This window comes from Anopheles ziemanni, chromosome 2, assembly GCF_943734765.1.
Source record: "Anopheles ziemanni chromosome 2, idAnoZiCoDA_A2_x.2, whole genome shotgun sequence".
Lineage (NCBI taxonomy): Eukaryota > Metazoa > Arthropoda > Insecta > Diptera > Culicidae > Anopheles > Anopheles ziemanni.
Genome location: NC_080705.1, coordinates 40598571 through 40613788, shown reverse-complemented (window position 1 = coordinate 40613788; position 15218 = coordinate 40598571). Strand labels below are relative to the sequence as shown.

At 41.1% G+C, this 15218-nt stretch overlaps 3 protein-coding genes across 3 annotated transcripts; 2 read left to right on the top strand and 1 right to left on the bottom strand.

Moving 5' to 3' along the window:
• The first annotated feature begins 1860 nt into the window (after positions 1-1860).
• On the top strand, positions 1861-2583 carry LOC131282615 (uncharacterized). The gene has a single exon (XM_058312121.1). The coding sequence runs from the start codon at positions 1861-1863 to the stop codon at positions 2581-2583; it is 723 nt and encodes a 240-aa protein (XP_058168104.1).
• A 6465-nt stretch (positions 2584-9048) lies between these two features.
• Positions 9049-11957, bottom strand: LOC131293581 (uncharacterized). The gene is made up of 2 exons (XM_058321659.1): positions 11325-11957; positions 9049-9732 (listed from the first exon to the last, which is right to left on the bottom strand). Exons 1-2 carry the CDS (start codon positions 11955-11957, stop codon positions 9049-9051), a joined length of 1317 nt encoding a protein of 438 aa, XP_058177642.1.
• A 572-nt stretch (positions 11958-12529) lies between these two features.
• On the top strand, positions 12530-13252 carry LOC131282614 (uncharacterized). Its single transcript, XM_058312120.1, has one exon. The coding sequence runs from the start codon at positions 12530-12532 to the stop codon at positions 13250-13252; it is 723 nt and encodes a 240-aa protein (XP_058168103.1).
• Positions 13253-15218: the final 1966 nt, after the last annotated feature.

Below are 15218 nucleotides of genomic sequence, written 5' to 3'. Positions count from 1 at the left end.
GCTGGAGTACATGACGTAGGATTAATAGAATAACGAAACAACAAGAGTTCAACCATCAGACCAAGAAGGATTGGATAGCGAGGGTAAATCGGACTATCATTATAATAAAGTTAATCCACTGACATAAACGGCTTTATTCGCATAAGTTGAATCGATCAGTTTTGACAAAATGAAAAACTATGAATTTGGAAAACAAATTCATGGGTGCTTGTAAACTCAATTTGACTCTGGTGCTAATGATCACTCTTTTGAGGAATTATTAACCCAAAAAGGAGCGTATTATCTTACAGGGGGAGGGTCCGGTCTCGGTTGAGATTCGAACCCACGCCGTCGAGGTGGTGAGCCCCGGAGTTCCATCGTCGATTTTCTAACCGACGCGACCGCACGGCTGTCCCAGACCCCAATTTGGATTTTTGCTGTTCCTAAACTTCGTATATAAAGAGCACTTAATGGTTTATAAAAAGCACTTCAACGGTGAGCAAGGTGTAAGAGACACATTCGGACTAAAAAACAGTTAATCGACTACCGGAATGCCGGAATGCAGATTGTTTTATTTAACACTCAGTTTTAATTTGCATTGAATTTCTTCCATTGTTTTCTCGTTCTGGCTTGTCTATTTGGCGCAAATGGCGTTCACCTGACTTGAAGCGGTTTCAAGCGAAGACTTCAACAGGGCTCGAGCGTTCGAAAGACAGTCTTGCAGTGCAGCTCTCAAATTGGCCGATAGATCGCCAATAGCGCCTATTCCTTCTATAACGACCGGGGAGCTCAGCTTGCTCTCAATCGTGGCTTGAACAGTGGCCGGATCGGTAAGGATGTTCACTCCGCGGATGCTGCTGAGCAGGCTGGCCTGGGCGTACGCCTGACGATCTGCACTATCCTGTGCGGGGAACAAGCCGGCGAACATGTCATCGTCGATTTTGGCCACACAGTTTCCGAAGGAGATACCAGCCAGCGTCATGAGCGCATCGGTTCCCATTTGTACGTAACTAGCGCAGGCCCTATTGGACACAACAGCGAGGCTGTCAAGAATGTTGGCTTCTTCGTCGATGGTCTGCTGAATGTACGGCTCCTGGGTGAGGATCAGCTCCGACTGGACCGATACGAGCAGCTCCGAACCACCGGACAGCAGTTTGCGCTGCTGCTTTCCTCCGGTGGTTTTCAATGGAAGGAACGCCTTCAGAACATCCCGTCGATTGCATTCAACTGAATCCAGCCCAACGAGGGCGCACACGAGGATAACGGACAGCAAGATCGAGGTAAGCTTCATCGCAAACTTTAACTGCTTGAGAGCGACCCGTATTGGTATAAACAGGGAAGTGTAATGAATGCTCCTCTCAACTGACTTTAGTTTTTATACACCTAGAGCCATAACATTAACGATAATTCCGAGCTAGTGACAAATGATGTATGTTTCGTTGCTTATCTACATTCTTTAATAACCCGGACATAGCTACCTGCTTAACAGTTCACAAAGATTGAGGATGAGGACCATAAATGTTTTCGTATCAGTTGATCAGACTGACTGATTCGTATTTGAACCCGGATGTTATCAGACATCGAAAACCACTGTTTAAGATCTTCATCATTTCTATCGTACAAAAATAGGATTATTGTTTTTTTTTACACTAAGCGTACTGTGAGCGCAAAAATCAATTTGTGTGTTAAAGATTGAAATATCAAATCTACAGCTAACATAAAGATATATGGATAAGTGATAAGTTTATTATGATCGATATAGCTCCTTGGTGATTGGACGAGTATAAAACAGTGGAGTTTTCTACGATTTCACCAGTTCTTCTAAGCTGCTCCTAACAAAAGGTGTCTCTTGATAGCTTATTTTGGATCAAATAATCAAAGATGAAACTAATCTTTGCGATTGCTTTGGTGTGTCTTGGCGCGTCCCTCTCCGAAGCCGGGCGCCCCGCTTCGACCGAGGTCGTGCAAAAGCTGAAGGCTATCGAACCAATCTACAAGAATCTGCAAGATAACATCGTTAATGCAGTGGCCGGCGCAAAGCTGAACACAGCTTCCAAGACAGACTCCTTCTACCAGGCCATTATCGACAATAAGGAGGCATCGTTGAAGCAGTCGATTCAACTCGAGGACTCGTTTTCCTACCAGCTGAACAATCAGGCTCCGTCAACTGACTCCAGCTGTTTGGGATTCCTTCGGACGCTCATGGAAAACAACATGTTTGTGGCCGGTGTCGGTTATACGAACTGTGTGAACACCGTCGAAGCTGGACTGAAGGAGGAGCTAGACAAAGTTTACAAACTGCTGCAGGTCGATGAGTCGGAGTTGTTCGATCTGAGCCTGTTGGATGTGTTCCGCGGTGAGAACATCATTTCAAATCCAGTAAAAATTATCGCCAAATTGAACGAGAAAGAAGCGGAGATCAATGGCATTTCGGTGAGTTTTTTGACCGACATCAATGACGCTGTGAATAGATACGCCACCCGGTTGAGTGCTTTGGAGAATTCGTACAAGTCGTGCGTGCTTTCGAACGAGTCCCTTCTTAAGCAGGCGTTCGAGTCGTCGAAGATGCAACTAACGCTGATTTGCATGGGAACGATTGTTTAGAAAAATCTAGCTGATCAATCAAAGTGTTGATACATTGAAACTAATAAATGAACTGATGCAAAATATGAATACTGCATTCGCTGATTTTCTCTCAGTATTGTTTTCTTAATCCAACTAAATACACTGTAAAAAAAAATTGTATCTTGTTTTACATATTTTTTATGAGATTCACTTATCACGAAAACAAACATATAATTATGAGTCGAGGGCGAAGAATTAAGTTTTAAAAATACAATATTCTTTATTGCTAATGAGGCATGTCCTCTTCTCTTGAGTTCTAAACTAAAACTGATTATTCCTAACTTGGCTTTGCCTAACTGTCCCTAGCTGTGAGTGTGCGCGAAGTGCTGATTCGGCGTCTGGTGCAGCCCGTGGGAACCGATGGTGCGCATCTCGGTGGTTCTGCTGAGTCGGCGTCTTCTGCTTGCTCGTGGGAACCGGTGTAGCGCGTGGTGCTTGCCGGTGATGCACGTGGCATTTGGCGGTGTCGTATGGAAAATAAACATTGGCGCGCCGAAAAAACCGTCGCGTTCTCTCTTCTCGAAAGTTCCGGGCTTGTTTTACATAAGCTGGTATTATTGCTACGTACGATTACACTATATCTACCTATACCACTACCTCAAAATATAATACCAGCTTATGTAAAACAATCCCGGAACTTTTGACAAGAGAGAACGCGACGTTTTTTCGGCGCGCCAATGTTGCTACCGATAACGGCAAAGTTATACTTAACAAGCTCAAAGTGCTTCCTAACAAAAAAACAGTGTAAAAAACTGTGACAAGACAAAGTGTCCACTTTGAAATTTCGAGTTTGGCATAAACTTTTCCATTGAAAGCTAACCGATTAATTGAGTTTTCATACTTTATAGGTTCGTTAGCACCCTTTCTGACAAATGGGACATATGTCCCATGAATATTCATACATGTGTGATCACATGTTCAATTCATGTTTGATTGTAAATACACAATTTGTTAATTTAAGGTTTAGGTATCTCATTAATTTGAGTGTTACAAGGAATTCCATAGAATAAAATATGTTTTTGGTGCTTATCAACATTAACGTAACTCATGCAAAGTACGAAACCAGCAAAGCAGACAAAAATAGTCCTACCTGACAGTCGAGATCATGGAAACACTTCAGCCATCAGATTTCGAAAGAACTATCCGTTGCCGGCTTGTTGCATACGTAGAGCAGATTTGCTAGGAGGCGCCCTTATATCAACAAGTCCAATGAGGTCAAACGTCTTAAGTTCGCTCAGAAGTATGCTGCTAAGCATTTAGAGTACTGGAAAGTGGGTCTGTGGTCTGACGAATCCAAATTTGAGCTTTTTAATCTGAAACGGCTTGAACGTGTATGGCGCAATTCGTACGAGGCACTTCAGGATCGTCACATCCAGCGCACAGTAAAACATGAAGGAGGAAATATGATGGTCTGGGGTTGTTTTACATGGAATGGTGTGCGGAGGCTTTTGAAAATTGATGTTATCATGACTGCCGATTCCTACATAAACATCCTGCAGGCAAATCTGGAGATTTCACTGATACAGACGGGCCTTAACACGTTAAGCGCTATCCCCAAATTGCACTGCTTTCCGTACTGCCAGCGATTCGTAGAAACGCCGGCCTACCTAACGAGCTCTGTCGGTCCGAGCAGTCCGACGCCGGCTTACGGGGAAGAACACTGTTGGCCCCACGGGGCCGACGTAGCGCTTAACGTGTTAAAGAGAAGTTCGTTTTTCTGCAGGTCAACGACTCGAAACAAACTGTCAAGAAGTCGAAGTCTTTTTTCTATTATTATCGGATAAAATTGTTGAAATAGCTTCCTCAGAGCCCCCCTCATTGTAGACGCCAGGGTGGACTATCGAATGAAAACGACTATTTCGAAGCTATAGTGCACGTTTGGGAGGAATTAGACCCCCAAAAACTAAAAATCTTAGTAGAGAGCATGCCAAAGCACTTTCAGAGGATTCTAAAAGCTAAAAAAGTACACATAAAATATTAGATACTAGCTTGACGCCCCGGCGTTGCTCGGTGACGAAGAGGTTAAGAAAAGAGCTATGGGTCTCCTCTTTATTTAAAAGTTCGATTTAATTTAGTAGTTACAATAACGTCATATTTAAAATGTTTTCCGTGTTGTTCCCTGTGATGTATAAACCTTGTTGTAGCTATGGTAGATACACCTTGACATTTGTTTACATGCTTGTTTTGTTTGTGTTAGTAAAACTGATCTTCAATTGTAAAATTTAGATGATTTTATCAAAAAATAGTGATCAAACAAACCTTCAACAACATCTGCAGTGCTTAAACTATATGTGTGAAAAGTTTCAGAAGCGACGGTTCTGTATTGGTCGAGTTTTTAGTGTACACAGAACTCTATACATAAAAAAAAACTAAAATATGTAGTACAGTTGGTCCCCGCAGTACGCGATACTCGATATACGCGAATTCGCAATACGCGATTTTTTACAACTGACAGCTCATAGCGTTGCTTGAGTTCTGACTAGTCAATTTTACTTTGTTTTGGTAGAATGAAGTTTTTAATATGCACTTTTTAACAGAGACATAATTATGCAATGTAAGAAATGGAACACTTATTAGTGATTTCGATAAAAGATATGTTAAATAAGCGGTTCCCTCTCAGTGTCAACTCTTCAATATGAGGTATAAACGAAATGGCAGAGAAAATCCGCAATACGCGAAAATTCGATATACGCTATTGCGTCCGGTCCCAAACATTCGCGTACTGCGGGGACCAACTGTATATGCATTTATTATTATTTATTTGTGTGCCGGAAACTGTAAATTGAATTACTTAAAAAAATATGGAATAGTAAAGATCGTGCAGTGGAATCGATGACAAAAGGGTTGCAGGCAGTATTGGGTCCCAAAGATAGTCATACAAAATAGTAACTAAATGGTTTTTTTTTAATTTGATCCCATCTTGACCCTTAGATTATGAAGTACATAGATCTGTACGCTCAATTTTGCGTTGATGAAAAAGGGCCGTTTTCTACTTATTATTTCACCATAAAAAATACAGATTAGTTATGTAAAAAAAGTGCATGTTGTCTGATAAATTTGCTATCAAACTAAATTGTAAAAATTAAATTAGGTTTATGTTTGTCCGCGTTATAGAAATAAATCCAGTGCTCGTTCAGTTGTATGCTCAATATTTCGGCTAACTGTATATGTCTGGTAACGATAACATCATAGCACGACTATGTTTTTGTTGTCTGTAGCCCTTTTTATGATAAAAGTACAATTCACTTAGATAAACAAAGCCTTTCATAATTTTCCACCTAATGATTGCAGTACAAGAATTTCGCATTCGAGCTCCGTTTACTTTTACTTTTAGCACTTCTTATTAATTATTGATAAGCATTTATTTTTCACTGAGTGGTTCACAATACGGTTCATGATCTGGGATCTAAAATCGACTTGAACACATTTTACGTTTACTTTTTACATTTTTTATTATTCATTGATAAGCCTTTATTCTTGACTTAACAATAAATAACAGTAATAGCGCAACATGCGTAAGCCACATGTAGATTGTGGCTCATAAACCTGAAAACAGTATTACACAGTACAGTATGCAGTATGTACCCCTATTAGCCCTTGCAGAAATTTCGCATTCGAGCTCCGTTTTTTCTTAATTCTTCTTATTTATTGATAAGCATTTATTTTTCACTGAGTGGTACACAATACGGTTCATGATCTGCGATCTACAACATCTGCAACTTGTACACATTTTACTTTTAACAGTTCATTATATTCATTGATAGGCATTTATTCTCGACGTATCAATAAATAACAGTAAAAGGACCACATGTGTAAGCCACATGTAGATTGTGGCTCATAAACCTAAACCTGATAGTCCTCTCGTACAGGGGAAGGGTCCGGTCTCGGTTGGGATTCGAACCCACGCCGCAGATTTTCTATCCGGCGCTACCGCTCGACAGTCGCGGATCCCCAACCAGTCTTGAGCATTTGACGAATCAGAAAGCTGAGCCAGGAATAACCGTCCGAGATAACATAATCAGTTCATGCTCTCGATTTAGTTTGTGGTATGTGCTGATGTGTACCCAGAAAGTGATGTGTGACCCAGAAAGTGTTTGCCAAAATATGTTGGCGTTTAATTGGTTCACTGTTTGTGATGAATGTGCACGCGTTATCGCTCAGAACACATTATCAGAAATAGTTCTTTGCATTTCTTGCCTTTCCGAACCAAACGAATTCGTACGATCCTCAGTCGTGTTTCAACTTTCGTTCTGACTGTGTGTTTAAGTGCTTTGAATTACAGCAAATTGAAAGTTATGAATCAACGTAGCTATGTCTTGGTCCTGTGTTTTGGTGTTGTTTTATCAGCACGGTTCACAATGGCGATCAATAGTTTCGAATTACATAAACTGATGAATAAACTTGATTACTTAAAAGACAAACTACAAGATGTAGAGCACACTATGAAAACTTCGCTGAAGGTGAATCTCCAGCACAAGTTAGTGAAAACGCAATGATAAAGGAGAAAAATATCGACTCTTTATAGGAAACGGAGCATCGTCTACAGGAGAAGCTAACCAATTACGAAAATAATATTAACGAAAAGAACGAGAGGATTGAGGCCAAAATGCAAGCAATGGAAGAATCTTTTAACAAGGTAAGGAAGTGTGCAATAGGTGTTGGAGATCCGGTTCAGAAAATCAAGTTGATCGTTTTTTTTAAATTGATGTTTGCTTCTTTTGCAGAGTGTGACTGAGCAGCTTGGAGAGTGCAAAAAAACTCTTGACATGATGACAGATTCGGTACGAAATATCAGTATTCAAGGAAAATTCACCACTAAGTTGCTTAACTTTTTGCATCCAGAGGATTCATGTCGGCAAGCTCTCAGTGTATCGGATACTTACATGATCAAAATTGGGGTGAATAGCGAACCTTTTAAAGTTCTTTGCGAACAAAATAAGTTCGAAGGCGGCTGGATTGTGATCCAGCATAGGTATGATGGTTCTGTCGATTTTTATCGGGGCTGGGCGGAGTACCGCAATGGATTCGGGAGTTTGGATCACGAATTTTGGCTCGGGCTGGAATACGTGCATCAAATTACTAAAAACCGACGCCATGAACTGGTGGTCGAAATGAAAGATTTTCAAGGAAACTATGGATATGCTAAGTATGGAGAGTTTGAGATAGGGAACGAATCGGAGTTGTATGTTTTGAAGAAATTAGGGACATACTCAGGAACAGCAGGAGATTCGATGGAAATCCACAAGGATCGAAAGTTTAGCACATTCGATAGCGATAATGACCCAGATTTTCGTAATTGTGCTGAGGTATTTCGAGGAGCCTGGTGGTACCGTAGCTGCCACTATTCAAATTTGAACGGGGGTTATCAGAACACAACCGGTGATCATAGGGCGATGGTGTGGAAACATTTCAAAAACGACTGGCGTGGTTTGTCTTACTCGCGAATGATGATTCGCGATATCATTAATTAACCCAAACATAAAGCGTTTACCTCACCAGTGAAGATGGTCATCAGCTGCAGCATCTTTGTTTCCTATCTCTATCTACTTCTACCACAATAAAGTAATAACAAAAAAAATTATGCAAACATAACTATGCACAGCAATTACTTTTGAATAAAAACAGATCGATTTATCTAATTTATAAAAGTCAACGTTGTCTGTATGTATATTAAATCTATATGAAGGAATAAGAGATTCCATCCCCCTAGCTCGACAATGGTTAAAATGCAATATAGGTAATGCTCATCTCAGATTTCTTCTATCTTCTCCTACGTAACAAATATTCTCAAACACACAAAATCGGCGAAGGATTTAAAGGAGCTACTTTGTATCATTGCTTAAATACAACCCCTTTAAACCAATAGCGTCTGTTGTTCTTATGGTCATTTTGTTTAAATAGTTAAATAATAAAGTTATACAATAACTTAGTTAGTCCGTCACTGAAAACAGATTTTATTTGGTAGGAAAACGGAAAAAAGAAAATAAAACAAAAAGATTTCTAAACTAAACTAAAGGTTTTTTTTGTCATACTTGCTTCAATTGGTTAATTTTAAACGGAAGCACTGAGGGAGAAGTACAGCTATATAATTAATGCAAATTGTATGTAAAAATGATAACTATACTTAAGTAATACTTAAGGTAATACTATGAAATAACCTTTTGTTGATTTCAAAAATGACAAAATTGTAGAGTGTAAAAGCACGATACTGAATGAAAACACCCTTTAGTCTGAAATTTTATTTTGTCCCGGACGAAATTGGGTAATTCAGCTAGTATACCAGTGGTAAGTGGTAAGCATAAAAATTAATATTTTCGCTGCACATATTTTAGTTACGTTTTATCAGGGTGATGTTAAACACGGTAAAATGTTAAATGCGGTAGTTCAAAATGACTCAAAATATGTTTATTACCTTAGTCCCCGATATATGCTTTAAGAATCGTGCTAATTGTCTGCGAGAGTGTCAAGGCAAATGTCCGTTAGCTGACTCTTCAATGCCTCATTTGCTATCTTCAGAATAGACTCGTTTGTGTTCAGGCACGTTTGGTAAGCTATACGAAGGTCCCCCAGAGCCGCAGCGAATTTCTCAACGATTTCGAACACTCCCGACAAGCAGTCGCTACCCATCGCGTCTATTTCGAATGCTTTGTCCTTTAACTTGGCCAAAATACGTTCCGGGTCGTAGATAATATTTTCACCTTCGAACACATCCAGTAAACGTTGGTAGAGAATTTTCGACTCATCAAACTCCAGCAGCTTTAGCACCCTTTCCAGCTCTCGTTCGAGGCCTACTTGGACACTGTTAATACAGTTCGTATATCCGACACCAGCCACGTTCATGTTGCTATCGACGATAATCCGCAATATCTCAAGACAACTCCGATCGGCCGACTGCACTTGATGGTCCAACTGATACAACATTTCGTCCTCAATCACTATGGACCTAGCAAGTGATCCCTCCTTTTCGGCAAACACCTGTAGGTAGAATTCATCGATCCGCTCCACGACATTTAACTTAGCCGCGTACACAAAGTTAATGACACGTCGCTTTATTTCCGCATGCTTTGGTTCGATGTCCTTCAGTCGCTGAATAACCTCCATCGACACCGGACGTCCAACATCAACTGCCTGAAGTTATAAATGAGGGTAACGAAAACAAATTATGTAATTTGCAATTTTTTGCATTAACGTAATATGGATACTTAACCTACATTCACCAACAGACACAAACACAGGGCAATTAAAAGTAGAAAAGATTTCATGGTGCGATTTGGACCGGTACTTCAGAGTACTAGTCCGGTGGACCATACGTTTACGAAGATTGAAGGCTTTTGCTGAAATTTCAACATTATCTCTTTGATTTTATACGACACACCAGATCCGGATTATAAATCAACAGCAGAATGGCGATATGGCAAAGCTAATTGCGCGGTACAATAATAATCACGGAAGATTAAATGTCGCGAAATATCGCTCAGCCTAAGTCAATGAGCCACACGATGGTCAATAAGAAACTTTATTGTTTGCCTCCCCATTTTATTGCTGGTTGGCGATATCAAACAGTAACCTAGAAATACTATCAATGAACCGCCGGAAAAATTAGCTGATTGGTTCGAAAGCAGGATCTTCGCTATCTTTCATTATTTCTACATTTTGAAAAATTAAATAAAAAAACCAACAATCAAACAGGATCCAACGTATTCCATTTAAACAACCTTCGCTGCCATAGTCAAACAATTGTACCGTTTGCCTATTCAGTAACGCTATCACAATTTTGCTATCATGCTCGAAGCCCTTTTTATTCAATGTCAGTAGGATGTTGTTAAATATTGCTGCCTGTCTGACGGACGTAATTGTGAGACAATAAATGTTTAACGACTTCCGGAATCTTTGTTTTCCTTTTCGTCAGACCTTGCAAATACGGGTGGTGTTCTACACAAGTAAATGATGACCTTGGATTGAAATAATATAGTAAAATTAACTTTAAACCAATATACAGCCAATAGTAATTAGTAATTTTGACAAAATAAACAATCGAAACTTTATAATTTAGAAAATATTTGATACCTGTTTTTAGATCACTTTCCATTATAGTTAGTAGAATTCATGCACCACTGAGCAAAGAGGTTTGTTTATTCAGCAAATCGTGTCCATATGATGTTATTGGGTGATGTTCGAAATTTGTATTACTGGATATAATAACTTATGTTAGGGATTAAAATTAAGCTGAACAATATTGATTAATTAAAGTCTTTTTGTAACTTTGTCGTGATTTAAAACAATCAAAATGATTTCCCCAGGGGTTTCATTCCGAGTTTCGAAATTCTGTTATATATAGATATGTGATCTGAAACTGATATTTCTGATATAGAGCTCAAAAGATTGACAGAAAGATTTTCTTGTTGCCACAGGAACTTGAATCCTACACAAGGAATCAAACCATGAATGAACAAGAAAAAAATCTCACTTGACTGTTAGCCAGTATGGAAAGATGAGTTCATTAGAGCATACGATGATCGTTGAATTTGTTAGACGTAACAAGTTCCTTTTAACTGAAGTACAGATGCAACGCCACATAAGAAACTTTTGGACTGAAAAACATTTGATCGACTACCAGAACCCTGGTTTTTACAGATTGTTTTATTCAACACTCATTCTCAAACCGCATTGAATTACTTCCATTGTTTTTGACTTGTCTATTTGGCGCAGATGGCGTTCACCTGACTTGAAGCGGTTTCAAGCGAAGACTTCAACAGGGCTCGGGCGTTCGAAAGACAGTCTTGCAGTGCAGCTCTCAAATCGGCCGAAAGATCTCCAATAGCGCCCATTCCTTCTATAACGACCGGGGAGCTCAGCTTGCTCTCAATCGTGGCCTGAACAGTGGCCGGATCGGTAAGGATGTTCACTCCGCGGATGCTGCTGAGCAGGCTGGCCTGGGCGTACGCCTGACGATCTGCACTATCCTGTGCGGGGAACAAGCCGGCGAACATATCTTCGTCGATTTTGGCCATACAGTTTCCGAAGGAGATACCAGCCAGCGTCATGAGCGCATCGGTTCCCATTTGCACGTAACTAGCGCAGGCCCTATTGGACACAACAGCGAGGCTGTCAAGAATGTTGGCTTCTTCGTCAATGGTCTGCTGAATGTACGGCTCCTGGGTGAGGATCAGCTCCGACTGGACCGATACGAGCAGCTCCGAACCACCGGACAGTAGTTTGCGCTGCTGCTTTCCTCCGGTGGTCTTCAATGGAAGGAACGCTTTCAGGACATCCCGTCGATTACATTCAACTGAATCCAGCCCAACGATGGTGCACACGAGGATAACGGACAGCACGATCGAGGTAAACTTCATCGCAAATTTAAACTGCTTGGACGCGATCCGTAATGGTTTAAACGAAAAACTTCAATGATTGCTCCTCGCGATAGCTGGATTGGATTCTTTTATACCAAGCGCCATATCATTATCGATAAATCAAAGTTAGTGATGAAAGATTGATATTTCGGTGATAATCTACATTTGCAGCCCCTGTTTACCAGTTCCCGCGGATTGAGTATGTGGATGATAAATATTTTCGAATAAGTTGATCTTAAGACAAAGAAGAATTGGAGGAATCGTTGACTGGCTGATTCGTAAATTGAGGTTTGATGGTTTGATTTTAATGTTTTCTTTTTGTTCTCGTTAAAAAAATGCTTAACGTACTATAAGAGCAGAAGCCTACTTGTCAGTCATCGATTAAAAACTCACGTTCAACATCCAAGAACATCAACATTATGATCATTAGCGATAAACTTATTATGATTGATGTCATTCCCTGCTGATTGAACGAGTATAAAACAGAGGATTTTCGGTCGTTTGGATCAGTTCTTCTAAGCTCCTAACAAACAGTGTCTCTTGATAGCTTATTTTGGATCAAATATTCAAAGATGAAACTATTCTTTGCGATTACCTTGGCGTATCTTGGCGTGTCCCTCACCGAAGCCGGACGTACCGCTTCGACGGATGTCGTGCAAAAGCTGAAGGAAATCGAACCAATCTACAAGAATCTGCAAGATAACATCGTTAATGCAGTGGCCGGGGCAAAGCTGAACACAGCTTCCAAGACGGACTCCTTCTACCAGACCATTAGCGACAACAAGGAGGCATCGTTGAAGCAGTCCATTGCGTACGAGGATGAGTTTATCTACAAGCTAAACAATCAGCCTTCGTCAGCTGACGCCAGCTGCTTGGAAGAGCTTCGGACGATTGTGGAAAGCTACATGAATGTGGCCGGTTTTGGCTACACGAACTGTGTGAACCAAGTCGAAACGGGGCTGAAGAAGGAGCTAGACAAAGTGTACAAACTGCTGCAGGTCGATGAGTCGGAGCTGTTCAATCTGAGCCTGTTGGATGTGTTCCGCGGTGAGAACATCATTGCCGATCCAGTCAAAATTATCGCCAAGTTGAACGAGAAGGCCTCGGAGATCAATAGCATTGCACTGAATTTTACGGCCGACGTCAATGTTTCTGTAGATGATTACGCCTCTCGTTTGGTTGCGTTGCAAAATTCGTACAAGTCGTGTGTGCTTTCGAAGGAGTCCTCCCTTCAGCAGGCGTTGGAGACGACAAACATGCAGCTGATGCAGATTTGCGTGCAAACGGTGCTTTAGAAAAATGCAGCTGATCATACAAAGTGTTAATATATTGAAACTGATAAATGAACTGATGCAAAATATAGCTACTGCATTCGCTTGATTTTCAACAAAGATCAACTTGGGGCTCGTACATAACTATACGAGCTTAGAATGTGGAAGAACAAATAAATTTGGTGGTTTTGAGAGAAATTGACAGCATTATAGATGTGTTCCAACTTATGTGTTAAAAAAGAAATGTGACGTTTTATTTGTAGTACAAGATTATGAAAACCATTGGATTTAGAGAGCAGTAGAGTTTCACACCCTTTTCATGGTTATTTTTATCTTAGATTCATTTACCGTCTCCCGTTCAACCAAAATTACCTACGTTAACGTTCAACCGGACTACCCGGGTAGTCCATACATTTTGTGTGGGATATTATGTTTTCCTGTACTTAGGAAAAAATAACTTTTTATTTAGACGTAGGATCGATTTGAAATTTTTAGTGAAGATATTTGAGGGTGTTTTCCAAAATATTGTACAACTCTTATAATTTTTAAAGTTCATTAAGAATGTTAATTTGAGGTTCCAAAAAAATTCTCCCTTCATAACCACAACCATTTATCAGTGTAGTTCATACATTTTACATAGAAGTTTGCCATTTCTGTATTTCAATACTGATATCTTTGTTCTTAGAAACTCAACTACAGGCTGGCCCCGGTTTTCGTCGTCCTCGGTTTTCGTCGTCTGACAAATCGTTCAAAGATGGTTTATAGTAGCGTCCTTTGTTCTTTACTCATACGATTCATTGCATTTTGTATGGCAGATGAACGAGTAACGGTTAATAACATTAACCTTAAATTGTCTAACATGTTACGAACAATTTGGAAGTAAACTTCACAAAAGGCGATGATGTGTTTTCCCTTCTTCTTCTTCTTCTTCTTCTTCTTCTTGGCGTAACGACCTCTTGGTCATGCCTGCCCGTTAAGGGCTTACGAGACTTGTTTCCCTGTTGTACGTGGATAGTCAGTCCTCTCGTACAGGGGAGGGTCCGGTCTAGGTTGGGATTCGAACCCACGCCGTCGAGGTGGTAAGCCCAGGCGCTCATGGGCCGATTTTCTAACCGGCGCTACCGCTCGGCTGTCGCGGACCCCCATTTACCATTATTCTTCTTCTTCTTCTTCTTCTTCAATGGCCCGCTCGCAGTTGAGCACGTCGTGCTGACATGGCCTGGTCACCAATCGTTCTCCAGGTAGCTCGGTCCATGGCTGCAGCCCTCCAACCCGGGTCGCATCCGATGTCTCGCAGGTTCTGCTCCACTTGGTCCATCCACCGAGCTCGCTTAGCTCCTCGTCGTCTCGTGCCGGGCGGGTCGCTGGTGAGCACCTTCTTGGTGGGGCATGAGTCCGGCATCCTCATGACATGCCCCAACCAACGAAGCCTGCCGGCCTTCGCCACCGTCAGGATGTCCGGCTCGCCATACAGCTCAACTAACTCGTGGTTCATTCTTCTCCTCCACACGCCCTGCTCGCACACACCGCCAAAGATAGACCGGAGCACACGCCTCTCGAAGACTGCGAGGGCGTTGGCATTTTCCGTGAGCAGAGTCCAGGATTCATGCCCATAGAGAACGACCGGTCTTATCAGTGTGCGATATACGAGGGCTGACAATAAAGTAAAGTCTCCAATTTTTTTTTCATAGAAAATGACATTTATTTACAAAAAGCGATACACCGTTGGAAAGGCCAAGGTCTTGGCTACTTTTCTACATAATCGCCATTTTTTTCCAACACCTTGCGCATCCGCACGATGAACTTGTCTATGCCGGCAGAATACCACTCTCCGTCCGCCTCGCGCAGCCAGGTGTTGACCTCTTTCTGAACCCATCGGGCAGAAACTTTGTGATACTGCAAGTTGTTCACAAGGATATGACGGATTGTTTCGCTGCTACACACTCCTCCAAGCTTCTCTTCCAAGTCCCTAATTGTCGCACGGCGGTTT

Excerpts from the sequence above, each read along its gene's own strand:
- LOC131282614 (XM_058312120.1), top strand. The coding sequence starts at position 12,530 with ATGAAACTATTCTTTGCGATTACCTTGGCGTATCTTGGCGTGTCCCTC.
- LOC131282615 (XM_058312121.1), top strand. The coding sequence starts at position 1,861 with ATGAAACTAATCTTTGCGATTGCTTTGGTGTGTCTTGGCGCGTCCCTC.
- LOC131293581 (XM_058321659.1), bottom strand. The coding sequence starts at position 11,957 with ATGAAGTTTACCTCGATCGTGCTGTCCGTTATCCTCGTGTGCACCATC. Across the intron at positions 9,733-11,324 it reads TTGAAACCGCTTCAAGTCAG|GCAGTTGATGTTGGACGTCC; the intron begins GTGAACGCCATC and ends TTATAACTTCAG.